This window comes from Mus musculus, chromosome 9, assembly GCF_000001635.26.
Source record: "Mus musculus strain C57BL/6J chromosome 9, GRCm38.p6 C57BL/6J".
In the NCBI taxonomy this organism is placed as follows: domain Eukaryota; kingdom Metazoa; phylum Chordata; class Mammalia; order Rodentia; family Muridae; genus Mus; species Mus musculus.
Genome location: NC_000075.6, coordinates 21921009 through 21949007, shown reverse-complemented (window position 1 = coordinate 21949007; position 27999 = coordinate 21921009). Strand labels below are relative to the sequence as shown.

The window sequence follows — 27999 nt, the reverse complement described above, 5'->3', positions numbered from 1 at the left end:
GGTGACAGCCCACCCACACTTACATTCTCTGCCGTCTAGAGCCAGAGCTATGGCTTCATCTGTCTCCTAGAACTTGGGGGAGGCAGGCAGAAGGCCAAACTTCTGTTACAAACAGGTCTTTATTAAAGATGAGGAGGGGGGCAGGAAAGGGGGACAGTGTCTCATCTGCCCACTGCCTTTGGCTATTCAGGGTAGGGGAACCCCCTTCTGCTCCACCCATGCCCCCCAAGATGGCACAACTGCATGAGACTGAGGCATGGGGGCAGTGTGAAGAAGAAGGGTGGGTCCCGAGAAAATAAAGTCATTTTCCACAGCCCTAGTAATAATAGAAGGTTTGGCGGGGAGTGGGGGGAGGTGCCCTAGGCACAGCCAAGGGAGACAGCGTCCAGAATTCTAAAACCTGTGAACTGGGGCAAGCCCTACTTAAGTAGGGAGTTGGAGGGTGTGAGATGGTGCACCTGGGGGAAGGTCTAGAAGGGAAGGGGTGCCGCAGGACTCTGCTGTGGGGGAGCCTGCCCCCCCCCTCTCCAGCTGGATTCCGTGTTCCCGAGGAGAGCTGGATAGCCCTCCTTGGCTTTGACTTGGCTTTGACACGGGCGGTCCCCCATTGACTGGAATCATTCCCACCCACTCTCTGCAATTCTGAACGCCAAGGGCTCTTATTGGCTGTTTAGACACTTGAACACCGGCCACAGTAGCACCCTCCTGCTTGAGGAAGCTAAGAAGTGAGAGGTTCCCATAAACTTTTGTAAACTTTTGGGTTGAATTCTGATAACTCAGAGCTCTCACTGGCTAGGCAATGGTCAATTAGGTCAAGCATCAGCCGTTAAAAGGGAAATCCTGGGGACATGGGCCCACCTGGTTATTTTTGCCTACCCAGATATCCCAAAAGGCCAAAGAGCAGCCAAGAGATTCCCTGCCTTGAAGCGTCCCTTCCAGCCATCTTCTGACGCTGGGTGGGCCTGGCTGGTTTGGAGGGCAGGGGCCTTTAGCACTCACATGCCACACACACGCGTGGCAGGGGGGAAACGGTCACTGGGTAGATTCTAGGTGGTGGATCTCACAGCAGGTGGTCGCGGCTGGCAAACAGATAAGGGCTGAAGTTGTCGCGGTGGAAAGGGGAGGGATGGAGTCCACTGAGGGTGTACAGGTCCCTTAGCAGGGGCGTGGGCAGCAGCAGCTTCCGGCCCCGCCCACCTCCCCCGCCTGGGCCCCCGGGTCCAGGGGAGGAAGGCGAGGGACCCTGACTGGGAGTCGGTGCAGGAAGAGGCAGCGGCAGAGGCAGGGGTGTTGGCTCAGACCTCAGTCGAGGGCGGGGCACACGGGGCGAGGAGCACATAGCTGGCGCCCTGGAGGACACACAGCTGGGAATCAGGTGGCCACGGCGGGCACAGTTCTGCGGCTCTAGAGGTGACAATCGGAGATCGAGAGGTTAGCAAACCGGGGAGGGTGGCACAGAAGCCCAGGCCAGATGAGACCTCTGCCTACCCTGTTTACTCCCCACCCTTAACCCCTAACACACACACACACACACACACACACACACACACACACACACACTTCCCCAAAACTTACTGGATGGGGTGAGCCGTGCCGGTGTCGAATGCGGCCTGCAGGTCTCGGGTTCCTGGGACAAAAAAATAAGAGGGGCGGGGCTAGAGGATCCCAGGAGCCCACAACTCACAGACAAAAAACGGCTGATCCGTCAGACGCCCCCATGGGAAATGCAACAGTGATCTCCAGATCAATGATGTAAATTTGAGAGGAAGAGAGGAGTGTAGCCTTCCATGCAGTAAGGTTGCTTTCTTCCTAGGACTTCATCCCCAGGGCTGGGTGGCTCCTCTACCCCGCATGACACCTCTCACTTGACTTCCTACCTCCATGGGCCTCCTCCACCCACCACCCTCTCCAGCGCGGAGCAACCCCCGGGCCCCCTTACCTGAGCCACACTTAACTTTTCGAGGGGGCTGTCCATGGTGGGGGCCTGGCTCAGGTCCTCCCAGGGGGAGAGCCTTCGACCAGAGTGGGGTCGGCTCTGGAAATTGTGCACAACACAGGTGACCTAGGCCAGAAAGACAGGAGCAGGTTGAGGCCCGAAACCAACAACACAAAACTATGAAAACACCCTCTCCATTTTTCAGATAGAAACTGAGGTTTGAATATCCAGACACAACCTTTCTTGACAATTTTACTGTTTATTTATTGATGTTTTTGGGTTGGTTTTCTGTTTTGTTTTGTTTTGTTTTGTTTTTGAGACAGAGTCTCTCTGTGGCTCACCTGGACTCCCTGTGTAGGCTTGGCCTGCCTTGAATGCAAAAGATCCATTTGTACCTTCCCCAGAGTGCTGGGATTAGAGGCGTGCACCACAACACCCAGCTGCACTTGTTTGAAATTTGGAATACTGCAATTCTTTGATATAGATATTGAGTTTTTAAAACATTTTTGAGACTAATTTTTATTTTCTGTCTATAAGTGTTTTTGCATGTGTGTCCGTGCACTACCTGAGTGCCTGGTGGCCAAGAAGGCCAGAAGAGGGCATTAGATTCTCCTGGAGTTACAGATGGTCGTGAGCCGCCATGAGGGCGCTGAGAAATGAACCTAGATCCTTTTCAAGAGCACCAGTGCCGAGCCATCTCTCCAGCCCTGAATATCAATTGTTTACTATCTCAAAAATATTATTATATTTTATTATCACTACCCACTGTGTGGGAAGGTTACCTACAACGCACTGCATTTGTGGGGGTCAAATGAAAACCTTTTGCTCTTAGTCAGCTCTTTTTACCATCTGAGCTCCAGCATGGGATCTAGGCTCAGGTGGCAATGCCTTCACCAGCTGAGCTTTCTCACCGACTTTTCCCCAAATGTTCTTCTATGAGGGGCTAAGTTATGGCTCACTCCATAGAATGCTTGCCTAGCATTCATGAAGCCCTGGGTCCCATCCATCTCCATCACCACAAAACAGGGCACTGATGGGACATAGCTAATCTCAGCACTAGGGAGCTGAGGCAGGAGGATCAGCAGAACAAAGCTATGCTTGGCTGGATAGCTAGTTCAAGGACAGCCTGAGCTTCACGAGAGTCTGTCTCAAAAAACCCAGTCTTGCCAGGAGCGGTGGTGCACAACTTTAGTGCCCGTACTTAAAAGGCACCCTGTACTTAGAAGGCAGAAGCAGACAGGTCTCTGAGTTCAAGGCTAGCTGCTCTACACATCTGCATTCCAAGCCAGTCAGGCCTGCATAGTGAGACCCTACAGACCAAGATGGCCTCAAACTCAAGAGATCTGCCTGCCTTTACTACCCAAGTTCTGGGATTGAAGGGGTGTGCCACCATCACTGGCCAAAAGATACTTTAAAATATATATTTAGGGGTCTCAGAAGGTGGCTCAGTGGTTAAGAGCACTGACTGCTCTTGCAAAAGGTCCTGGGTTGTTTCCTGCACCCTCATAGCATCTCACAACCATCTGTAACTCCAGTTCTAGTATACTCTTCTGGCCTCTTCAGGTACCAGACACACCCATATACACACACAAATTCACAAGATCATACTCACACTCACACATGATGCTCGCACATGCACTTGCATGCACACACACGCACACACAAACTCACACTTAATGCAGGCAAAACAAACAAAATTAAAACTAAATAAAATTTTAATACACACACACACACACACACACACACAGAGGTTTTTTGAGACAGGGTTTCTCTGTATAGTCCTGGCTGTCCTGGAACTCACTCTGCAGACCAGGCTGGTCTTGAACTCAGAAATCTGCCTTCCTCTGCCTCCCCAGTGCTGGGATTAAAGGTAGGCGCCACCACCGCCCAACTATATATATTTTTAAATGTATGGGTGATATGGATGTTTGTGTATGTACAGATGCATGTGAGTGTGTCTGCAACGGAGAGTGCACACATGCAGGTGTGTCCATGTGTTTGTGGAGGTCGTAGGTTGGTATGTGTGAAGGTGGGGTCAACCTCTGTTATCACTCCTCAGGAGTGGTGGCCTGGAGCTCCTAGATTAATGTAGACTGGCCAGCCAGTGAAGCCCAGGAACCATCCTGCCTCTGCCTTCCTGGTGCTGAGACAGCAAGCACACCACTTCTGTCTTTCTTATGGGTGCTAGAGATCTGAACTCAAATCCTTGTTTGAAAAGTAAGCACTTTACCAATTGAGCCATCTTCCCCCGTAAAATAGTATTTTCCTCAGTTGCGTAGTGTTGTGGCATCCCTTTAAATTTTGCTCTTCATGTTATGACGCTGTCAACCCATTTCACAGATGAGAACAAGCAAGCAGTCAGGGCCGAAGTAAAGGACAACTGCCCTCCCCAGGTCATGCAGCATCTGTTCCTTTCAGCTTCGTTGAGCAACTCTGCCTCTTGTGTCAGAGGCCTGACGAGAGGTCTTCTATTCAGAGATATGTGGGAAGGGGACTTACCAAAAAGGTGGCGATGGCTGCTCCCGTCAGAAAGCCAGCCAGCACGTCCGACCAATGGTTGCGATACTCCGCCACGCGGACCACGCCCACCAGGAAGGCGGGGCACAGCAGGGCCAGGCAGAGGGAAGGTTTCACCAGGCGAGAGCCCTTCACGCGGAACACTAGGGTCACGTACATCTGTGAGACCCAAACCGATCAGAGGATTAATCTGTGCCTTTCGAGCCAACGCGTGGGAGGCTCGAAAGAGTCAGGGTGGCCTCCAGGAAAGGGGCAGGGACCCGTAGAGGTGGAGACGAGAAGCAGAGAGAGAAGGGGTGCCTGGAATGGGGTGTCAGTGGTTCTGCATGCAGGTAGTGTGGTCAGAGCGCCAAAAGGGACGGGATGAGAACCTTTGGAACATGCTTCCCCGAGACAAGGAAAGATGCTTGCTGCATTAAAGCATGAACACAGAACTCGGGAGTCAATTAGCGCCAAAGAGGCAGGTCCGGGAGCTCAGAAGTAGCCTCGGAACCTCATGGACCCATTGAAGTTGTCTGGGACGGGCATACTGGTGGCATCAGTCATTCCAGAGGCCAGAAAAGGGAAGAAATCAAGGCAGGAAAGCGCGGGAATAGAAAAAGGCCCGGAACCGAATTAATAAGGCTTAAAGATCAGAGGTGCGACAAAGGGGAGGGGCGAGGACTCTAGGAGGCGGAGTCAAAACCCATAGGCTTAGTGTCCTAGCCATGGTCCAGGGCCTGCAACTTCTTAGCAACTCCAAGGGGCGGAATCCCAAAAGGCACAGTCAAAGACAATAGGGGAGTAGTGATGGGGCCAAGGCTGGGATGCACCACGAGGGTGTGGCCTCAACCTTAAGGCTCCATTTCAGCGGGCATGACCTCCTTCCCCGACTTCTCCCAGGTCAAGGTGCCCCCACTTCCAGACCCCTAGCAGCTCCCCCAGGGCCTCACCGCAGTATAGGTGACAGCGTAGGCGCACAGGGCCGCATCCTTGCAGGGAAAGGCGCGGCGTGCGGCGGCCACCAAGCTGGGACTGCCTGCACAGGCGCTCTGGTCCGTGACGAAGCGGTCAGGCCCTGGCCGGTCAGGAGACGGTGGTGGGCAGCCCAGGGCCGTGTAGTTGGGGCGACACACCGACAGGAAGTGAGGTGTGGGGTTACCGGTCACCACTTGTCCCGCATTTGCAAAAATGGTCGTGGTGAAGAGGCCAAAAGAGTACACCCCTGGCGATGGGGAGGAGAGAGGTCATGTCCCTTCCACTGGACTCCTCCCGAGTGTCCCACACGGTTCCATTAAGCCCCTTGTGGGTGGTGGTGGCACTCGGGAGGCAGAGGCAGGCGGATCTCTGAGCGACCTATCTGGTCTACAAAGAGTTCCAGAACAGCCAGGGCAACACAGAGAAATCCTCTCTCGGGGGGGGGGGGGGGTGGGGTGGGGTGGGGGGGGGAGGATTTTTTTTTTTTACATTTATTTGGGGTATATCTATTTGTGTGGGCATCGTTATATTTTGTGTTGAAGTCAGAGGACAGAAAATCTGAGGTATTTAGTTCTTCTACCACAAAGGTCATGGAAATCTAACTCAACGTTGTCAGGCCTGGCACCACACTCCTTTAGATCAGTTGCTGGTCTCAATTGTCTTGCTGGGATGGCCACTCAAGCCAATCTGGAGCCCTATTATGTCTCGGCTGAAGTCCCCTTACCTTCGGTGCTACCACAGCCCCCCCCCCCAACTATAGTATATATCTATAGTCTGTCTCTAAGACATATTCTGTGTCACGGGCAGGCTCTCCCTGACGCTATTGCAGCCACTCTGGGACCCCTTAGCACCATGACTTCCGGACCTCCTAGAAAGACTTATTGGAGTTTCTGGGACTCCCCTCTCCTTCCCCTTCTCTTCCTCTTACAGTGTTTAAGAATTATGTTTATTTGTTTGTGTGTGCTTATGTGTGTGGAGGTCAGAGGACAACTTGTGTCAGACCTATATGTCTGTCCTTCTAGCATATAAATCCTAGGGATTGAATCTCACCCTTGGAACCCTCTGACAATCATGACCCCAACCCCCTCTCCTCCAGGTAGAGTCTAGCTATGTAGCCCTGACTGGCCTTAAGCCTGAGATATATATACACATACATGCACACACACTCACACACACTCACTCACATTCATACACACCTGGCTAAGAATTTTCAACCTAGCTTGAACTTTTAAAAATTGATTTACTAGCCGGGCACGGTGGCGCACGCCTTTAATTCCAGCACTTGGGAGGCAGAGGCAGGCAGATATCTCAGTTCTAGGCCAGCCTGGTCTACAAAGTGAGTTCCAGGACAGCCAGGGCTACACAGAGAAACCCTGTCTCGAAAATCAAAAACAAAAACAAAATTGATTTACTTGTTATTTTTATATGTATGTATGTGTGCTTCTGTGGGTTTATGTGCACTACATGGGTGCAGATGGCCATGGAGACCAGAGTGAGTCACATCCCGTGGAACTAATCACAGCCAGCTGTGGGCTGCCTGATGTGGGTGCTGGGACCTGAACTGGGTCCTTGGCAAAACTGAAAAGCCATCTCTCAGCTCCAGTCCAGAACTTTTGAATGTTGAGTTTATAGAAATGTGACAAACCACACGCCTTTTTTTTTTTTTTTTTTTTTTTTTTTTTTGATACTGACTTACTTCTAGCCCAGGCTAGCTTCCAAACTTGAGATCTCCCTACCACAGCCTTCCAAGTCCTGGGCTTACATATGTGCACCACCACACAGGCTAGAAGTCTTGTGTCTAAGTGCACATGCATGTTGTGGAGGTGAGAGGACAATTTCAGTTGTCATTCCTCCCACACCTTCACATTCGGTTTGAGATAGATCTTCTCACAGGCCTGAAAATTTGCCAAGTAGACCAGACTGGGTGGCCCAAAGCTTCCATGAACCCACCTGTCTCCACCTCCCATCTTCCCATCTCTGGGACAACGGTTGTGTGCCATCTCTGGCTTTTAAAAAAGATTTTCTTTTATTTTCATGTGTGTGTGTGTCTATGTGTGTGTGTATATATATATATATATGTGTGTGTGTGTGTGTGTGTGTGCATGAATGTATCTATGTCTGTGAATGCATCTATGTGTGTATGTATCTAAGTGTATGTGTGTGTGCATGTGCATGCTTGTGTCTAGTTATGTGTGTGCATGCATGTACGTATGTGGGTGTGTACCATATCTTGAGTGTAGTCAGAGGGCAGCTCAAGAACTGCTTCTCCCCTTCGACCATGTGGGTCTGGATAATCCAACTCATGCCAGGCAGGCTTGGTGGCAAGCACCTTTATCCATTGAGCCATCTTGATCCACTGGCCTGAGATTCTTTTTAAGGTGGAACTGGCCCATTTCCTCTGTCCCTGAACTCACCTCCCTCCCCAAGACCATTGGACTGACCCCAGGCTGCATTTCTCACCCAGGAAACGGACCAGCCTCCTCAGTGGGGGACTGAAGCGGCAGCAGGCCCCGGACACGATGGTGCTCTCCCCACTGACAGGACTGGAGGAGGGTGGCGCAGGGAAGAAGGCACGGGCCAGCTCCCCCAGCAGGATCTGTGAACAAGACCAAGATGGGGTCTTCCTGGCCTTCAAGTCCAGGGCTCCACCAACTCCAACCCAGCCTTCCTGCATTCTGGGAGGTTCTACTCTGGCATTCAGCCTGGTGATCCACACCATCTCACCGTGAGGGTGGGCCCAGCAGTGACCAAGGCATAGATGAGGGCAGGGGGCGCTCGGCTGGCAGCCTCAGGCCCGGGATACGGCTTGGCATAAGCGCTGTCATAGCAGAAGAAGCCCTGGGTGTGCACAGGGAAGGTGTCCGTGAACTCCAGGCGGTACGCAAGAAGGACCACGATGCCTAGCAACACAGACTGCAGCCAGTCAGGGGCCGGAGAGAAGCAAAAAGAGATAGGAAGAGGTCAGAGGCTGTGAGGTCAAAGACAGAGACAAGGAAACGGAGAGAGATGGAGGGAGAGAGAAAGTGGAAGATGGATATTGAAACCACAGCAGAGGAGAGAAGGAAGGAGTTCATACATGCTAGGCTTCAACTGTAGCAGTGGTGCCGTTATCTTGTTTCTAATGAGTTTTTGTTTTGTTTTTGAGACAAGGTTTCCTGTAGTCCAGGATAGCTTAAAATTCACTATGGAATTGGACCTGCCTCCTGATCCTCCTGCTTCCACCTCCCTAGTGCTGGGGTTATAGCTGTAGGTCAGTGCACCTTGTTTATTCAGTGCTGGAGATAGAACCCAGGGCTTCATGGGCTAGGCAAATCTCTGGTCACTGACCCACATTCTCAACCCCATGTTTTATTTACCTATTTATTTGCTTATTATTTTTACACAATCTCATTATGTATCTCAGGCTGGCCTGAGATAAACTTTTTTGTTTTATTTGGAACAAGGTTTCCCTGGCTGGCCTGGAACTCACTATGTAGACCAGGCTGGCCTTGAGTTCACCAGAATATACATGCCTTTGCCTCCCAAGTGCTGTGATTAAAGGTGCGTGTGGCTAGTTTGCTTTGAGACAGGCTCTCATCCACAGTCCTAGCTGGCCTGACCATGTATATGGACTGGCCTTGAATTTGCAGACATTCTCTGGCCTCTGCCTCCTTCTCTTGAATGTCAGGATTACAAGTATGCATTACAATGGCTGTGCCTTGCATTCTTTTCTCTCTCTTTCTGTCTATATATATATATATATATATATATATATATATATATATATATATATATATATACACACATTTTTTTGAGACAGTCTCATGTAGGCCAGGCTGGCCCTGACTTCCCTAAAATCTTTCTCCTTCAGCTGAGGTTACACATATGTGCCACCATGCCCTGTTAATTATGCACATTTTAGAGATGAAGAAATTGAGGCTCAGGCATGCAAAGTCCCGAAGTGTGATGGGTTAGGGGAAAATAGGGCCAGAATCCAGAGAGGAATGCTTCTGGTTCCAGTCCTGCCACCACGCCTCAAGAGAGAGGGGGCAGCAGCAGAGGTGCTGAGGTAATGGGGTGTAAGAGGTCAGAGCCAGAGGTAGGACTGGCTGGAGCCAGAAAGGTGGGGAGATGAGTGTGGGGCAGGAGCAGGGAGATAGGCTGGACAGGGACTGAGGGGCAGAGGGACAGAGGGACAGAGGGACAGAGTCCTTTCTCAGAGTGGCTCTGAGGTTCTCACCTCCACAAAGACGAAGCAAGGGATGATAGAGAAACTCCGCTTCAGGTGAGGTCTCCCTCCAGCCATGGCGAAGCTGGGGCCTGTGGAGGGAGAGGCGGGGGAACTTGGGGGCGCATCACTGAGACAGTGAGCCTTCATGGAGTTCTGGGTCTGCTCTTTATCCTGGCTGTACTCTGCGTTCAGCTCCCACCTTGCTGGCCCCTGCTCCTGCTCACTGGAGATTCCTGCCTCTTCTAGTAGGCTTTGAGGCCTACTAGAGAGCTAAGGCTTTTTCTTCTTTCTTCTTTCTTTCTTTCTTTCTTAGTTACATTTATTATTTGTTGAGTCTGTGCATGTGTGTCACACAGTTCATGTGGAGGTCAGACAGCAACCTGCAGAGGTTGGTTCTCTCAAAAGATTCTATAGTGACATCTTCAATTAAAGAAATTCTACAGACCCCATGCCTTTTATGGGAACCTCTAACCAGCCTTTAGAGAAGGGTGCCTCTCTCCTTGGTACACACCTTTGTCATATTTTAGGGAACTTCATCTTCTTTGCCCAGGAAATCCCAGGCCTCTTGCCCTCTCCCTTCTCCAAGTTTCTTCCACCATGGCCTCCACATCTCCCTCCCCTGTCCCCATGGGCTGTGGGATCTGGTGTGGGCTGATAGCCAGACACTCCCTCTCTCCCAGCTGCCTCGAACACCCCCCATCCTCCCAGGCCAGCTGCCTCTCCAGTCTCCTCTTACCAACCCCCCTACATCTAACTTCAATTCCCAAGGCATCAGTAGCCAATACAGTCAAGCCAGCTTATACCTACTGACACCTGGTCTCACCTGTGAAAGAGCCCTAGGGCTTCTTCCAGGCATCCACCTCCACTGCCACCAACTCACAGCCACTCCGTGAGGCCAGCAAGGCAAGAACATTCATCTCCATTGCACGGATGTGGAAACTGAGGCCCAGGCAGATGAAGGTGGGTACTGTGCATCCAGGGCTCCATTGAGGCCTACTCCACAGAATGACATATTGGAGAGAGGGTCACCAGATTCCAGGTGTGCAGAGTCACCCATATGGGCACTCCCACATAAGATATAACCCAGGCGTGGCCTCCATCCCAAACACTACACACAGGGACATCTCAGAACATGACATCCACCCATTCCACAGCAAGAGCCAAGCACACTGTGTGGGGTGCCTGTCTCATGCTGAGCAAACCAGATTTGCTCATTCACACAAATCCCCAGCACCCCTAAACACACACACACACACACACACACACACACACACACACACACACACAGTTTGCATATGGCCTGTCATAGACACCCACACGGATGGAACATACCCCCTCAAAGACACAGTCAGAGAGACACACAGAAAGACAGCCCAGCCCCCCACAAATCCCTGTCCTGATACAGTCACCACCATAGATAGACTCAAGGTTGCTAACCACTTAGAATCACAGCAGAGTCACTCCACACAATAAGAGTCACAGAATGGGTCACAGAGTCACACCCCCAGTTACAAGGCGCTCAATGACAATCACACACATGAACACCCTCTCCACAGTCATAGCAGAGACAGTGTGCCACCCACAGTCTCAGCCACATGGTCAGGTAGGGATATATGGGATATATGCGACAGGGACTTGCAGCACACACAAAAGGCAGGTAAGAGCAGACACCTGCCGGATTGCAAAACAGACACACAACATCAGAAGGAATACAACAGTAACTACAAAATGACAGATCACACAACTAGACACCACACCAACACACACACACCAGTGTATATTCTCTCTCTCCTCTCTCTCTCTCTCTCTCTCTCTCTCTCTCTCTCTCACACACACACACACACACACACACACACACACACACACACAATCAGTGGACACACCCGAACCCATCACAGCCAGACAGCCACACAACCAGTTACACAACCACACACCAACAAGGGGCAACTACACCATCATTCACCCACAGCCACCCTCGCAGCACTGTGGCCTGGCTCTTGAGGTCTCCCCCCGGGTGGGGGGGGTCCCCTTCTCCAGACTCCCCTCCCCCAACCCCATCTAAAGCCCTAGATCGCCGCCTCCCCTCCCCCTATCGCCCTCGCCCCCCCTCGCCGCAATGGACCCACAGGGAAAGGATCAGAAGGACCCATGTCCATGGTCTGGACCTGCGTGTCCAGGCTGGGCAGCTCCCCGGGCTAAAAAGAGGGGGCGCCCACGCTTCTCCCTCACCCTGTCTAGGCCGCCGCCGCCTGAACCCTCGCTCCCTCTACACGGTCCCGGCGCCGTAGAACAGTCAGATAGATCGCTGGTCAGGCAGGCGGACACCGAGATGAAGTCTGGACCGCCGGACTTGCCGCTCCGCGCAGACTCCGTGATCGAGGTGGGGGCGGGGCCACAGGATGCCTTATTTGCATAACCCAGTGGGGCGGGAGCACGATCACATTTGCATAACCCAGTGTGGAGTGGGCCCAAGCCTCTTGTTAGCCAGGCAGGCGGGGCCATTGGGCCCTTAATTTGCATAACACAGATGGGCGGGGAGTTGTGATCATGTCGGGGCGGGGCTATAAACGCTCATTTGCATGAATCAAAGAGGCGGTGCAGGACGTGAAGCAGAGATTAGAAGGGAAAAAGAGTGGAGATAGAGTAAGGACTAGCTAGGTAGAAAAGGCGAAGAGAGGAGCTCGGCCTCTTCAAAGAACACTCTCTGGTACGCCTCTCCGCATGGCATCCCAGATCCATTTTTGTGTTTGAGAAAGGGTCTCAGGCAGCTCAAGCTGGTCTCCAGTTTTCTTTGTAGCCAAGACTAGCCTTGAACATTGGATTTTCCTGCCTCCATCTCCTTGAGTGCTGGAACTTCAGACCTATTCCATCACATCTGGTTTGTGTGATAGGATTGGAACGCAAAGTTTCCTGCATGCTAGGCAAGCGGTGTCCTGATTTTGTGTTTTCTAAATTTTTAAAATTGCATTTATTTGCTGGGCAGTAGTGGCCACATGCCTTTAATCCCAGCACTCCGGGGGCAGAGGCAGATGAATCTCTATAAATTCCGTGCCAGTCTGGTCTACAGAGAGAGTTCCAGGACAGCCAGGGCTAGAGAAACCCTGTCTTTAAAAAAAATTTTTTTAATTACATTTATTTATCAAGGTGTGTGCCCGTGTGCATTTATAGATTGGAGGACAACTTGCATGAGTCAGTTCTCTACCTTTATGAGTGTCCCTGGGATCAAACTCAGGTCTTCAGATTTGGTGGCCAGTGCCTTTGCCCAGTGAGCCATTTGTTTGGCTCATTTCTTTGTTTTTGAGACAAGGTCGCCTGTGGCTCAGGCTGGTTTCATACTTGCTGTATTAACTTTAAAGTGATATGCTTACTTCCACCTACCTCCTTGGATCACACGCCCAACTAATTACACCCTAAGTCTTGTCTCACTGTCATGCCAGTCTCTGCATCCTTTGAGATAACAGAGTTATCTGGCATGGGGAGGACCCCAGACTCTTGAACCAGCAGGTGCAAAAGTCCAGGGTGGAGAAAGGTCTCAGCTAGTTTATTTTCTCTCTGGAGGGATCTTCAGGGCAAGCAGTCCCAGCTGCTCAAGCTACAGGGAGAGAAGGTAGGTCGTGGTCTGGTTTGAACCAGGAGAACTCAGGGTTGCCAACCAGGGACCAAATGCCCAGATAGAGTGCCAGCCTCGAGGCCTACACTGTGGGAATCACAAGTGGGCCAGATGGTAAGGGATGGAGAGGGGCTGAGTAGGGTCTGTACCGGGAGGGTAGGATCCACTCTTGCTGAAAGGTCTCTCCCAGTCTGAATCGGAGTCCCAGGAGGGGCACTGAGAGCTCTTGCACTGGTGTCCTTTCTGGCCTGTGGGAGAGACGTGCCATCCTGGCCCTCAGGTCCTCAATATGACTCACTAGCAACTTTGGAATACGGAAACCACATCCCTTGAGGTGAAACCATACTCACTTATGATCCAGACACCCACATCCCTTGGGTGACTGAAAGTAATACCAAATTATATCAGTGACCCTTTAAATGTTCCCTTAAAAACATGCCATAGGGGGGCTGAAGATGGCTCAGTGATTAAGAGCACTGACTGCTCTTCTAAAAATCCAGAGTTCAATTCCCAGCAACCACATGGTGGCTCACAACCATCTGCAATGGGATCTGATGCCCTCCTCTGGTGTGTCTGAAGACAGCAACTGTGTACTCATATACATAAAATAAATCAATCTTAAAAAAATATTCCATAGAGGCCCAGAGAGGTGGCTCAATGGTTAAAAGTACTACTGTCTACTCTTCCAGAGGACACAGGTTCAATTCCCAGCACCCACATAGTAGCTTACAACTCTCTGTAATTCCAGTTCTAAAGGGTCTGATGCCTTCTTCTGGCCTCTGAGGCACCAGGCATGCAGGCAGTGCACAGATATATGCAAAACACCCACAAACATAAAATAAAATACATCTTTTAAAAAACCCAGAGCCAGGAATGGTGGCACAGATCTGTAAGACCAGAACAGGGGAGGTGGAAGTAGGGGGGAGGGCAGAAGTTCAGGTCATCTTAGACTACATAGTGAGTTTAAGTTAATCTGGGCTATGTGAAAATATTTCTCAAAAAAGGCAAGAGAAAAAAAAATCTCACAGATCTTAAATGTGACCCCAAAGTGGCTTGTGCATGAAACACCCAGACTCGCCTTGGGTTTGAAGTTCTCTTTCACCCATCCCCTAATTTCTCGGGTTCTGCCTTCTTCAAAATCTCAACCAGTCTCTCAGCTATCCAATTTAGCCTTGGAACCCCAGCCTATGTGACTCCCTAAAGGTGGCCTCATATACATGAGGCTGGGGGTCACCTCCCCTATTACATTCGGCCCCTTACCTCTGAGGCTGGAGGCCCTGGGTCTGGTGCCCATTGACAAAGCAAGACAGTCAATGGAGCTCTGCAGACTGTGAACGGCAGACCTGTGGGGAGACAGAGAAACGGGGGCCCCACGAGATGCTGGGGCATCCAGGGTACCCCTGAACCGAGCCAGGGAGAGAGCGGCCGAGGAAGGGATGAGGCCCAGAAGAAGTAGGAATCAACTGGGTTCCAGATGGAGTGGGTAGAGAGGCAGGCTGGAGGAGGGTTAGGGGATCAGAGGTCTCACCAGGAGCTAGCCTCACCATATGTCACCCAGCTCCTTCTGGAGGTCATCCTTACAGCAACCGTTGCCTTCTGTGGGCACCCCCTCGGCTTCTGGCCATGAATCGTATGCCTGCTGCTTCATCTTGGTAAGAACCTAAGGTTCGGGAGGGGGTGGGGGGAGCAAGCGATCAGACACGCAAGTAATGATGAGCATAGGAAAAGGTAATCATGACGTAGCACTCCAGTTCCAGGCTGTATTGAGAGTACGGAATCCTCAGTGAGCACAACTTTCTGATCAGGGAGGGAGCACCGCTAGTATACCCATTATATGGAGAAGCAAATCGAGCCCGGAGAGGCAAAGTGATTTGGCCATAATCACATAGCATTAAGTGGCAGCACTGGGCTTTGAATTCTGCCTCCTAGATCATGTCCAGTGGTGGGAGCCAGAGGAAGAACCTGTTGGCCCGGCGTTGCTCACGTACTCACTTTTTCCACTCACCTTGCGGCACTTCACCTGAGTTTTCTGCATCTTCTGGATATTCAGGAGATTCTCTGAGATCTCATCCTCCTGGTCCTCTGTTGGGGAAGAGGGCTCAGTGACCAGGCGAAGCAGAGTAGCCCCACATTCCTTCCAGGCTGTGTGCTTCCAGGAACTCACGGAGTTTCTGATAGATGAAAGTCACCTCTTCCCGCACCAGCTCCAGTTCCTCCCACAGGAACTTCTTGCTGAAGGGAGAGAGGAGCCTAGACCCACACTCCCGGCCTATTCCCCAGGCCTCCAGAGCCTCCCACGCCCCCCATCTGCCCAGCACAACAGCCATAGACTCCTCCCACCGCCCTAGCTCCTGCCAGGGCATCGGGGCTATATTCACCACCTGAGACCCTGCTTACAACCTCAAAATCTGTCCACAGCCCGAGGCTCCACCCAGTCCCAGACTCCGCCTACAGCTCAGTCCTTCCACCTTTTCAGTCTACTTTTTCTTTCTTACCTGGATCTTCCCAGCGTTGCATTCTGCTCTTGATTTTTACTCTCCAGCCTCTCCGCTCCCTAATCTGCTGAGTCCCTGCCCCCTTCCACACCCCACCTCCAGCTTGCTGTCTCCCTAACCTTCTAGGTCCCTTCGGCTAAACACCCACTCTCTAGCCACCTATATTCTCTGAGTATCCTTTCCTGTCCCCGTGTTATGTCCTCCAAGTCTTCCTTTCCCTGCTCAATTAAGTTCCTCCAATGGTGGCCTGCTTTCTTGAAACCTCCACGCTGCCCTCCTTGCCCACACCCACCTGTCCCGGATCTCCCGGGCCAACAGCTGCAGGCAGCGAGTGGTACGGGCCCGTTGCAGCTCCTCGCCTTCCTTCAGTGTCTTCTGCAACCCCTGCAGGCCTTGAGCCAGGGCCCCATACAGCTCCTGCTCTGTGCTCCACTTACGGCCATACTTCTCTCCTTGGCGGCTCGTGGGGCTCAGCACTTCTGCAGAGACAGTTGGATTCTCTTGGCTTTATTTATGTGTGTATGTATCTATGTGTATGTACATGTTCATCTGTTTGTGCAGGTGTGTGCACAGTTATACAGGCTGTGGGGGCGGGGGTAGGGAGGTAATTCTTCTCCACCTTATCTTTTGACACAGGGTCTCTTACTGAACCTGAAGCTTGAAGATTCCAGTAGACTGGCTAGCAAGGGAGCCCAAGATTCTTCCTATCTCTAACTCTGAAGAACTGGTGTGTGTGTGTGTGTGTGTGTGTGTGTGTATAAAACAGAGCCATCTCCTGGACCCTAGAACATTTTTAATTTTTAAGATTATTTTTATTTTATGTGGGCATTTTGCCTGGTGCCCATGGAGGTCAGAAGAAGGTGTCCTGTTAGCTGGAACTGAAGTTATAGAGGGTGGTGGCTACCACGTGGATACTGGGACCAGAACCTGGGTCCTCTGCACGAGCAGCCAGTGCTCTTACCTGACAAGCCATCCCTCAGCCTGAGGCTTCTGTTCTTATTTTTATTTCTCAGCCAGAATCTCTAGCCTGGGCTGACTTTCAACTCCCTAATTAGATAACCTTGAATAATCCTCTGGCTTTTGTCTCCCAAGTGCTGGGATCACAGGCACACACCACCTGGTCCAGTTTCATTCCAGGCTAAAGATGGAACCCAGGACTTCATTCATGCTAGGCAAGTGCCCTACCAGCTGGGGCCCAGCCTCAAAAGGTGGGAAACTGCTGTGGGTATGAGGCTAGCTTTGACCCCATCTTTTAAAGCCTGTTTTGACCTTGACCTGGAACTTATTTCCACTCACCACAAACTTCCTCAGACCTTGGCCTCTATCTCACCCTCACCTTCAAGCTGCTGAATCTTGATCTGCTGTAGGCAGCTCTCCTTCTCCAGCATGGTCACAGAGTGATTCAGGAACTCGAAAGCCTGAGGGGCAGGAGATGAGGCCTCTTGGAGTGGGAAGAAGGATGAGAACAGGGATGCAGAGGGTGGAGGGGACTCACCTTGCTCTGAGCCTGCAGCTGGCTCCTGAGAGACTCCAGTTCGCATCGCAAGAGCTTCTGAGAGTCAGGAATTATCATGGTGTTCTTAACTGTGGGCAGAGGCGAGGGCGAGTCATGGCTGAGGTAAGATCAGGGCAGAGATGGGGCGACAGAGGAAGCAGAGGGGCAGGCATAGAGCAGGAGACCCCTTGAAGCATTTAATGAGCATGGGCCTCAAACTAGAGAAGAAGAACGTGGAAAGTATCCCTCCAAGGTGGCTCTGTGGGTAGGTGCTTGCCACTAAGACAAGGTGACTTGAGTTCGATCCCACGACCAACCCTGGTAAGTTGTCCTCTAACCTTCAAAGGTCATGGCACACACCCTCAAACACAGGGAGTAAATATAGAAGTGAAAATTAAGCAGGGATAGAAACCCAAATGTCTTCCCGTCCGGTCTCATGCTCACCTTTTACTTTGGCTGAGCTGGGCTCCAGGGACTTCTGGAGCAAGAGGAGAGGAGTGTGAGAATGTATCCTTAGATACTTTACCTTGTTATAGCCCTCCCCAGAGCGCAGGGCAGGAGTGGTTCTCCTGAGGTCTGGTTATCCCAAATCAGGCAAAACTATGTCCATGGTTATTCATCCAAGACCCCCACCCCCACACTTATCATCTGCACATGCTCAGAAGTGCACTGTGTGCCTCATCTCTGTCTATGGAACTCCGGGTTGACCCTGACGTAAAGCAGAGGCCAGGCTGTCCTTGGTTTGACCTTTCTCCTTCGGAGCACAAGACATCAGCTACAGCAATGTCTACAACAAACACCATCAACACTTACTTGACACACCACAAACTGTTGTTTGTTTGTTTGTTTGTTTGTTTGTGTGAGACAGGATTTCTTTGTGCAGCTCTGGCTGTACTAGAACTCACTGTGTAGACCAGGGTGGCCTCAAATTCACAGAGATCCGCCTGCCTCTGCCTCCAAGTGCTGGGATTCAAGGTGTGCACCACAACCACCCAGCCACAAGCTGTTAAACACAATCAGCCATATGGACACACAATTTTAGTCACTAGTATGAGTCTCACGCACAATAAGAAACCATATAGATACAAAACCAAGAAAAACCAATCAACTAGCCAAACAAACAAACAAACCAAAACAAAAAAACACAAAACGTCAGACATCCTCACGTTTGAAGAGTCAGTTCAATGTTTTGGTCTTTGGGGGGCCTAAGATTTGGTCCCAGCACCCAGGTTAGGTGGCCCAAAAGCATTTAAAGCTCCAGCTCTAGGAGATCCAATGTGCTTGACCCTGGTCTCCATGGACACCTTGTGCTAAAGACACTTGGGAGGCAGTAGCAGGTGGCTCTTTGTGAATCTGAGACCATCCGGGTCTACAGAGTTTCCAATCAGCCTTTTTTTTTTTTTTTTTTTTTTTTTTTTTGGTTTTTCAAGACAGGGTTTCTCTGTGTAGCCCTGGTTGTCCTGGAACTCACTCTGTAGACCAGGCTGGCCTGCCTCAAACTCAGAGATCCGCCTGCCTCTACCTCCCGAGTGCTGGGATTAAAGGTGTGTGCCACCACACCCGGCTTTTTTTTTTTTTTTAATAAAAATGCATAATGTTCTTTAAGAAGACCCAATTATCCAATTATCCAGGTCAGAGGGCTCAAAACTACCTACCAGAACTTCAGCTCTAGAGATCTAATGCCCTCTTCTGGCCTTAAAGGAATTATACTCATATGCACAAACACACACACACACACACACACACACACACCTTCAAAAAATGAAAGACAGGCCAGGCAGTGATGGTGCACCCCTTTAATCCCAGCACTTAGAAAACAAAGACAGGTACATCTTTGAGTTCCAGACCATCCTGGTCGACAGAACAAGCTCCTGGACAGCCAGGGTTATACAAAGAAACCCTGTTTCAGAAGACAGAAAACAACCCACAAAGACATAATGTCTCCATCCTAGAATCCTAGCATTCAGAAGATGCAAGCATAAGAAACAGGAACTCAAATCCAGCTTTGGCTACAGAGCAAATTCAGAGTCAGCTTGGGCTACAATAGCCACTGTGACAAACAAGCAAAGGCACACAAGTAGGATCCCTCCGGGTACTCTGCCCCTCCCTGCCTCCCTTCAGCAGTGCTGTTCTAGGTTCTGAAACAGAGTACAGACCCTGCCCTGCACCCCTTCCCTACGCGCCATAGTAGTGCACAGCAAGTTCACTCTTAGGTTAATGGGGATACCCTAAGTGGGGATAACCTTGGCTAACCTTGGCTACACAGTGGTTCCTCTTCACAAGGTCCTGGTCATGATAATGGTCCTTGTTCACGTCTGAGCTGGAACAGGGTGTACCCTCATGAGGCTGTGGTTCTGAGTCCCACTCCTTCTCCCAGGCCCCAGACTTCCCTGCTTGTTCAGAAGCAGTGTTCACGATCTCAGGCTCCAAAACCCTGGACCAGTGGGTCATACAGTCCAAAGCCTTGTCTGAGGAGGGCCCTAGGGGGACAAAGGTTTCCTTCAGGGACAAGTGAAAGCCACTTGTAATTGTCAGCCCCTCCCAGGCCTCCAAATGTCTACCAGGCTCTCCAGGAGGTGGTGAGTACTGGCTCCTCTCCTTAGCAGCCCAAGATGTGATGGCGAGTAACGGAGGTGTGCAGAGATGAGAAACACAGTCGTCAGAGTCCCGGGATAGGCCAGCCAAAAGAGAGTCACTGCAAAGGGGGCATGGGAGGAGCTCTGAGCCCACTAACTCCCCATCCTTTTGGTTTTAGCTATGTATTGTTTTGAAACAGTCTCATGTAGCCCAGGCTAGCCTCCAACTCATTATGTAACCAAGAATGATCTTGAACAGCTGATTCTCCATCTTCTACCTCCCCGGTGGCTAGGACGACAGGCGTGTGTCACTGCATCCCGTTTACACAGTGCTGGGGTGGAACCCAGCTGCACGCTAGGCAGGTGCTTTGCCAACTAAGAACCAGCCCCAGACACCTGATCTCTTTAGTGTTTCCCCAAAGAGACTCCTCAGAGATGTTCCAGCCAGAATCTCCTCAGTATTGGCAGAAGTGAAAGTCAGAGGAGAGGTAAACCCAAACGGATGCCCAGTGACCAGCTTAAAGGTGGGAAGAGAAAACCAACTGCGTAAAGTTGTCCTCTGCCGTGCGTGCCATGACACACGCACTCGTAAGACATGTCTCATGCACAACAAGGATAACAAGGCTTTATATTTAAAAAGGGGACAGAAAGTAGTCACATGCCTTTAATCCCAGCACTCAGGAGGCAAAGGCAGGCAAATCTCTCTGAGTTCGAGGCCAGCCTGGTCCACTTAGTGAGTCTCAGTCAAGTCAGGGCAAGAGACCCTGTCACAAAAACCTTAAAAAAAAAAATGGCTTGAGAGTTGGTTTAGCTGCTTTTCCTGAGTACCCAGGTTCAATTCCCAGCACCCATAGGGTGACTCACAACCGTCTGTGTCTCCAGTCCCAGAGGATTTGATGCCCTCTTCTGACCTCTACAGGCACTAGATTCGAAAGCAGTGCCCAGACATATATACAAGCAAATCGTTAATACACATAAAAATTTTTTTAAATCTGAAACAAACAAAACACATAAAGGACAGGATGTGGTAGTTCAGCCCTTTTAATCCCAGAACTCAGGGGGTCCCTGAGTTCCAAGCCAGCCTAGTCTACAAAGCTAGTTCCAGGCCAGCCATGGCTACACAGTGAGAATCTATCTGGGAGGGGAAAAAATTATATATACTATATTGGGCTGCCCTGATTACACAGATTTAGTCCAATGCTTGTAAATGAAATTTGTTCTAGAATGTCACCTGAGGACCACAGATACCCTCGAAGATTAGAGCGGGAAAGGAAAGACACATTTCTGAGCGTCACCACCAGAAGGTCCCCAACCTTGCCTGCCCTCCCCACAACCCCAATTGAATCTTCAGCTGTCCCCTTCTCCAGAAAAATTTTCGAGCTTGGAAGCTTAACCATTGCTATTAGTCCTAACCCCTTGTTCTGTCAATCTAACACCCTTCCAGTCTCCCCATTCTCTTCCATTCCCACCTACTACAGCATACCACCCGTTCATGCTCTCCCATCAGGGACCACGAAGCCAGTCCCCAGCTGTGACGCTGAAGTTTTGATCCCCTGAGGACACCATCGTTGGAAAACGAGGGGAGGCCAAAGGTGGAGTCACAGAGAAGGGCGTGGTCCTCCCATAAGCCACGCCCGTTCACTCCGCTCAGGCGCGGAGCTCATTGGCGCCTGCGCATCTTCGGTGAGACTGGATGAAGTCCGGAGAGGCGAGATGGCCAGTTGATTCCCGCAAGCCAACTGGGCAATCCCTAAGTGGGAGAGTCCAGAGGAGTGAGAGCTGTGATCTCATTGGCTCTGGCTGGGAGGTGGGGCGAGGCCTGCGGGGCGGAAGAAAACCTGGGAAATCTCAGGCAAGCCGGAGCTGCACTGGAGCTGCCACGGTTCTTGGTCCCTACGCCTGAGCTCGTGTGCTCCAACGGTGGGGTCAGATGGGGCTCCGGGGGTGTTTTGGGATGTTCTTAGAATATCTCGGGTTCCGGATGAGGGCTCTTAGATGTCTGCAGAGCTAGGGTAATCCCTGAAAACCTAAGTATGTGAACTTGAGCTGCTGGGATTCAAGCTTTTGGGGTGCAGTGGACATTGTGGTTTAGAGAGAGTCTTTTGTTCTAGAATTTTGGTTTTGAGACAAGGTCTCATGTATCTCTGGTTGGCTTCCAACTCCTGCCCCTCCTGTTTCTACTTTTGTGCTGGAATGACAGACTAGAACCAGAACCTGTTTTATGCAGAACTGGAGACGGAACGCGAGGCTTCCTGCACGTGAGGCAAACGCTCTGCCCGCTGAGCCATTTGCTCAGCTGGACCTGAGATGTTTGCTTGCTTCCTTATTTTGAGAGAGTCTCACAGTATGTCAGGCAGTCCTCAAACTCAGTGATTTTCCTGCATCACCCTCTGATATGTTGGGGTTACAACTGTGAATCACCAGGCCAGTTTCTACGTCTTTAAAGGCTTTTTGGAATTGAGGAATCTTTTTCTAACTTTGAGCTAGAAAAGTGGCAACTCCCCTGTCTCCGTCTTCCAAGTGTTGGGGATTTACAGGTACAAGCCTTCATGTTGGGTGATATTATTTACTTATTATTATTACTATTATTTTGCAAGTATGGAGGATAGCATGTAAGGCCAGCACCAACAAAGTCCCTGACCGCAAAGCCACGATTCCAGCCCCAAGCCTGAGCCCAGATCGACTGGTTGGGCTTGAGATTGTCTAGGGTCTACTTTGGGTCTTCCAACTGCCATTTCCAGGCTGTTTTCTCTCATCTTTGCACCAGTGTGAGGCTGGCCCTATGCACTCTCTGCCAAGGCCTCAAAGCTCGGGGGTCGAAGGTTAAGCTGAGTCACCACTGTTTCCTTCCCAGGGCTGCAGAATGGAAAAAGGAGAGGACCCGGGAAGTCTGATTAAAGTCATCCACTTGCTGGTCTTGTCTGGTGCCTGGGGCATGCAGGTGTGGGTGACCTTTATCTCAGGTAGGGACCCTCCAACCTGTTATTTAGAGTGAGGACTGAGTAGGAGGGGGACCCGGAAGCAACCTAACGGTGTTTGTGGCCCTCCACCTCCCAGGCTTCCTGCTTTTTCGGAGCCTCCCGCGGCACACATTTGGACTGGTGCAGAGCAAGGTCTTCCCAGTCTATTTTCACGTCTCCTTGGGCTGTGCCTTCATCAACCTCTGCATCTTGGCACCACAGCGAGCCTGGATTCACCTCACACTGTGGGAAGTCAGTCAGGTATGAGGATTTGAGAGTCCTCAAGACTCCAGTGAACACTTAAGGAGATTTGTGTTATTTCAGTGTGTGTGTGTGTGTGTACATTCATGTGCACATGTGTACAATCTTATATAGAAAGACCAGGGGTTGGGGTGGGAGATTAAAAAAAAAAAAGAAAGAAAGACCAGGGATTGATGATAGGTGTCTCCCTCTAACATTCTCATATATAGATATAGATATACACACACACACTTTTAAGACAGGCTTTCTCCGTGTTACCTTGGCTATCCTAGAATTTACTCCCCAGCCCTTTATCTGATGCAGTTTTCACAGTGCTGGGATACCTAGAGCCTTGCACATGCTAGGTTTGCATTCTGTAGACCAGAATGGCCATGAACTCAGAGATCAGCCTGCCTCTGCCTCCTGAGTGCTGGGAGTAAATGTATGTGCTGCCACCATCTGGCTTATTTATTTATTTATTTATTTATTTTTGTTCTTCTGAGACAGGGTCTTTCTACAGAGCCCTGGCTGTCCTGGAACTCACTCTGTAGCCCAGGCTGGCCTCAATCTCACAGAGATCCATCTGCTTCTGTGTTCCAAATGCTGGGATTAAAGGCCTGTGCCACCCCACCTAGCTTATTTCTTTTTTTTGAGAAAAGGTCTCCCATTGAACCTGAAGCTCTCGCTGATTTAGTCAGACACGCTGGCTGGGAATCCCCAGGGATCCTCCTAGCTCTGTCTGTTCATCACTGAGACGGTTGGCATGAGCCTCCATGCCTGGCTTTTTAACTTGGGTGTTGGCTGATTGAACTCAGGTCTCATGCCCACATGGCAAACCCTTTACTGACTGGACCTCCCCAGCCCTTTATCTGATGCAGTTTTCACAGTGCTGGGGATACCTAGAGCCTTGCACATGCTAGGTTTACAATCTACAAGGATATGAGGTTTGTTTTTATTTTTTTACTTACACAGACAGTAGTGTCTTTATTTTTTTGAGACAGGGTCTTGAACCCGGTATGTGGAAGTGAGTTTGAACTTCTGATCCTCCTGCCTCCTGAAATCACAGACATGTTCTACTACACATAGTTTTATGAAATGTTGGGAGTCAAACCCAAGGCTTTGTGTATGCCAGACAGGTACCCTACCAAATTAGCTCCCATCACCTGTGATTTTTTTTTTTAAGATTTATTTTTATTGTTTTGTTTTTGTTTTTGATAACAGAGTTTCTTTATGTTTCCCTACCTGTCACTCAGTGATCCACCTGCCTCTGTCTCCCAAGTGCTGGGGTCAAAGGTGTGCACCACCGCCACTGGGCTTTGGTTATTTTCATTTATGTCTTTAGGTAGGTATGGGCATATGTGTGTGGGTACCCTTAAAGGTCAGAGGTGACAAATCCTCCTAGAATTGTCATTACAGACAGCTGTGAGCTGCTCAGAGTGAGTGCTGGGAACTGGACGCAGTCTCTGCAAGCTGTATGCTCTCTTAACTGATGAGCCACTCTGCATCCCCAAAGGTGTAGCCCAGGCTAGACTCAAACTTGTGATTCTCCTGCTTCTGCCTATCGGTGTGTGCCACCGCCATCAGTTCAAGTAACATTGTTTGGAAAGGGGCAAAGAAAGGCCTCTTTTTCCTATTGAAGACAGAAGTGATCACTGGGCACCCTTGAATGGTGCACACATGCTGCACACATCCTAGCTTCTCCCGGCAGCCCTCTCTGTCCAGCCTTATCTTCTCCACTAGCTCCTGTTTCCTCTCTGCCCAAAAGCTGGGCCTCCTGCCAAACTGGAGTGACTCAGCTGAGCCGAGGCCCTGACCTCAGTTCATTGTTGAGAAACTAGACGGACTGGGACTCTAGGTTTCCCCAGGCCTGTCTACACATTCCTCAGCCACAGCGTAAGAACCAATCCCTGCAGCTCGGCTTTCCCCACCCTCTCTCCCTCTGCTCTTGAAGTTTTGAGATGTGGGCGGGTGAGCCCTTACTGTGTTTCAAGGGTAACCCCATCAATCCAATGTGGTGGTGTACATATGCACATTGTCAACCCAGGAGGAGGGAGCCTGTGCCAGGGAGATTGCCAAAGTTCCAGGTCAGCCTGGACTATGTAGTAAGACCCTGTATCAAACAACAACAAAAACAAGCCAGGTCCTTACCTTTAGTTCTAGCGTTCTGGAGTCAGAGACAGGAGAATTTCTCTGAGTTCAAAGCTAGCCTGGTCTACATAGAGAGTTCCAGGACAGCCAGGGCTGCAAAGAGAGACCTTGTCTCAAAACAAAGCAAAACAAACAAAAGCAAAAAAAAAAAAAAACCAATTAACTAAAAGTAAAAATTTAAATACAAAGACCAAGGCTGATGTAGTGGAGATACCTGTATACCCTCTTGAGAGGTGGAGGTCAGGAGTTCAAGGCCAGGGTCACTTACATAAGGAGTTTGAAACCAACCTGAGCTACTGAGAACTTGTCTCAACCTGCTCCCTCCAAAAGAATAATCTTCTAGAGATCAGAGAGGATTATGGGTAACTGGTATTCCCCCAGGTGTTTAATCATTTCCTGTTGGTCCAGTGTCAGTTCCTTGGGTCTGAAATGGAAGCACAGAAGAGATGGGTCCTGTATTAGGCTGTGTGATTTTGGGCAGGGAGAATCAAAGAACAGTTAGTGCCGTCTGTCTTAATTTTGGGGAGAGAAGATGGGTAAGCCCATCATCCCAGCTATTTGGGAGGCCTAAGCAGGAGGATTGCAAGTTTCAGGTCAGCTTTGGCTATAGAGCGAGGTCCACTCCAGCCCAGGCAACTCAGTGAGACCTTGACTCAAACTGAAAAGAGCAGAGGCTGGGCCGTGACTTGGACAGAAGAGTGCTTGCTGTGCAAACATGAGACCCAGGTTCGAGTCCTCAGCATCCATTCAGACACCAAATACAGAGGTGGTACACATCATGGGAGGAGATGGGAGTCAAGGGTGGAGACAGGCAGATCCCTGAAGCTCCTTGGCCAGCCAGTCAGCCTAGCTTCGTGAGGTGGTTCCAGGATTAATGAGAGACACCATCTCAAAAACTAAGGTGGACGGGTTTAGCAAGCTGCCTAGCCTGGTGACCGTCTGCGTTGGCTCTGGGAGGGTCTGCACAGTGGAAGAAGAGAAGTGACTCCCTCAAGCTGTGGTCCAGGCTGCACATACATACTATGGCATACACACACACACACACACACACACACACACAAATAAGTAAATTCAGTAAATTAAAAAACAGAAAAGAAGAAAATAGTGGGAAGCCCAAAGGGTAACTTCTGCCCTCCACAAAAACACAGACACATGCACCTGCGAGTATGTATTACACACCTATGATCACATGCACCTGCGAGCACGTGTTGCACACCTATGATCACATGTACCTGCGAGCACGTGTTATACACCTATGATCACATGCACCTGCAAGCACGTGTTGCACACCTATGATCACATGTACCTGCGAGCACGTGTTGCACACCTATGATCACATGCACCTGCGAGCACGTGTTGCACACCTATGATCACATGTACCTGCGAGCACGTGTTACACACCTATGATCACATGCACCTGCGAGCACGTGTTGCATACCTATGATCACATGTACCTGCGAGCACGTGTTGCACACCTATGATCACATGCACCTGCGAGCACGTGTTGCACACCTATGATCACATGTACCTGCGAGCACGTGTTGCACACCTATGATCACATGCACCTGCGAGCACGTGTTGCACACCTATGATCTCATGTACCTGCGAGCACGTGTTACACACCTATGATCACATGCACCTGCGAGCACGTGTTGCATACCTATGATCACATGTACCTGCGAGCACGTGTTACACACCTATGATCACATGCACCTGCGAGCACGTGTTGCACACCTATGATCACATGCACCTGCGAGCACGTGTTGCACACATATGGTCACCTGCACCTGCGAGCACGTGTTGCACACCTATAATCACCTGCACCTGCAAGCACGTGTTGCACACTTATGATCACATGCACCTGCGAGCACGTTTTGTACACCTATGGTCACATGCACCTGCGAGCACGTGTTACACACCTATGATCACCTTCAAGCACGTGTTGCACACTTATGATCACCTGCACCTGCGAGCACGTGTTACACACCTATGATCACCTGCAAGCACGTGTTGCACACTTATGATCACCTGCACCTGCGAGCACATGTTGTACACCTATGGTAACATGCACCTGCGAGCACGTGTTGCACACCTATGATCACCTGCACCTGCAAGCACGTGTTGCACACTTATGATCACCTGCACTTGCGAGCACGTGCTGCACACCTATGATCACATGCACCTGCGAGCACATGTTGCACGCATATGAACAAGTACACATACCACATCTGCACAGGAGGAAAGAGGTCTGTGGCTCAATAGTAGACACTCACACTTTGACTGAGGCCCCAGGATCAGTCAGTTCTCCGTACGAAAAAAAAAAAAAGCTTTTGCTTTGGAGAAGAGGTTTCTGTGCTCAGGGAGCAGTGGGAGAGAAGACGAGAAAAGGCCGTAGATAGAGTCTTTCCTAAGGGCTGCTGTTTTCAGGGACCTCTCTGGCCCGTGAGGATGCAGGTCCCTAAACTTCCCAGCCACCCTTACCTCACCTCCCTGTCACTCTGTCACTCTCCCCAGCTTTCCCTGCTGCTTCTGAGCCTCACACTGGCCACCATCAATGCTCGCTGGCTTGAGGCTCGCACCACGGCTGTCATGCGGGCCCTGCAGAGCATAGAGAAAGAGCGGGGCCTGGGGACAGAGGTGCCAGGCAACTTCCAGGGCCCTGATCCCTACCGCCAGCTGCGGGACAAGGACCCCAAGTACAGTGCTCTACGCCGGAAGTTCTACCACTACCATGGCCTGTCTTCCCTCTGCAACCTGGGGTGCCTGCTGAGCAATGGGCTCTGCCTTGTGGGCCTTGCCCTGGGACTCAGGAGCCTCTAACACAGACCCTGTGTGTCAATAAATGCTTCTTTGGA

At 50.6% G+C, this 27999-nt stretch overlaps 3 protein-coding genes across 11 annotated transcripts; 1 reads left to right on the top strand and 2 right to left on the bottom strand.

Moving 5' to 3' along the window:
* Positions 1-100: 100 nt before the first annotated feature.
* On the bottom strand, positions 101-13324 carry Plppr2 (phospholipid phosphatase related 2). 3 transcript variants are annotated; one of them, XM_006510187.4, is made up of 10 exons: positions 11850-13324; positions 10444-10613; positions 9630-9709; positions 8135-8323; positions 7871-8006; positions 5386-5657; positions 4436-4612; positions 1956-2062; positions 1576-1627; positions 101-1404 (listed from the first exon to the last, which is right to left on the bottom strand). In XM_006510187.4, exons 3-10 carry the CDS (start codon positions 9693-9695, stop codon positions 1372-1374), a joined length of 1032 nt encoding a protein of 343 aa, XP_006510250.1. In that variant the 5' UTR covers positions 9696-9709; positions 10444-10613; positions 11850-13324; the 3' UTR covers positions 101-1371. The 3 variants fall into 3 exon arrangements, with proteins under 3 accessions (XP_006510250.1, NP_001277228.1, NP_659184.1); NM_001290299.1 differs by having other exon boundaries at positions 1940-2062; positions 11850-11998; NM_144935.1 differs by lacking the exon at positions 11850-13324 and having other exon boundaries at positions 10444-10734.
* Positions 13136-21537, bottom strand: Ccdc159 (coiled-coil domain containing 159). Of its 2 annotated transcripts, none has more exons than NM_001164614.1 (13): positions 21266-21537; positions 19782-19915; positions 19474-19700; positions 17665-17698; positions 17221-17309; positions 17062-17143; positions 16018-16204; positions 15395-15462; positions 15236-15312; positions 14775-14890; positions 14491-14573; positions 13380-13478; positions 13136-13212 (listed from the first exon to the last, which is right to left on the bottom strand). In NM_001164614.1, the coding sequence occupies exons 1-13, from the start codon at positions 21298-21300 to the stop codon at positions 13208-13210; spliced, it is 1236 nt and encodes a 411-aa protein (NP_001158086.1). In that variant the 5' UTR covers positions 21301-21537; the 3' UTR covers positions 13136-13207. The 2 variants fall into 2 exon arrangements, with proteins under 2 accessions (NP_001158086.1, NP_080253.2); NM_025977.3 differs by having other exon boundaries at positions 21280-21537.
* Tmem205 (transmembrane protein 205) lies at positions 21473-27999 on the top strand. Of its 6 annotated transcripts, NR_045606.1 has the most exons (5): positions 21473-21716; positions 22651-22759; positions 22854-23017; positions 25738-25870; positions 27659-27999. NR_045606.1 is itself a non-coding variant. In NM_001253867.1 (4 exons), exons 1-4 carry the CDS (start codon positions 21490-21492, stop codon positions 27962-27964), a joined length of 738 nt encoding a protein of 245 aa, NP_001240796.1. In that variant the 5' UTR covers positions 21473-21489; the 3' UTR covers positions 27965-27999. The 6 variants fall into 6 exon arrangements, 5 of the variants coding, with proteins under 5 accessions (NP_001240796.1, NP_001240799.1, NP_848692.2 ...); NM_001253867.1 differs by lacking the exon at positions 25738-25870 and having other exon boundaries at positions 21473-21648; NM_001253870.1 differs by lacking the exon at positions 25738-25870 and having other exon boundaries at positions 22659-22759.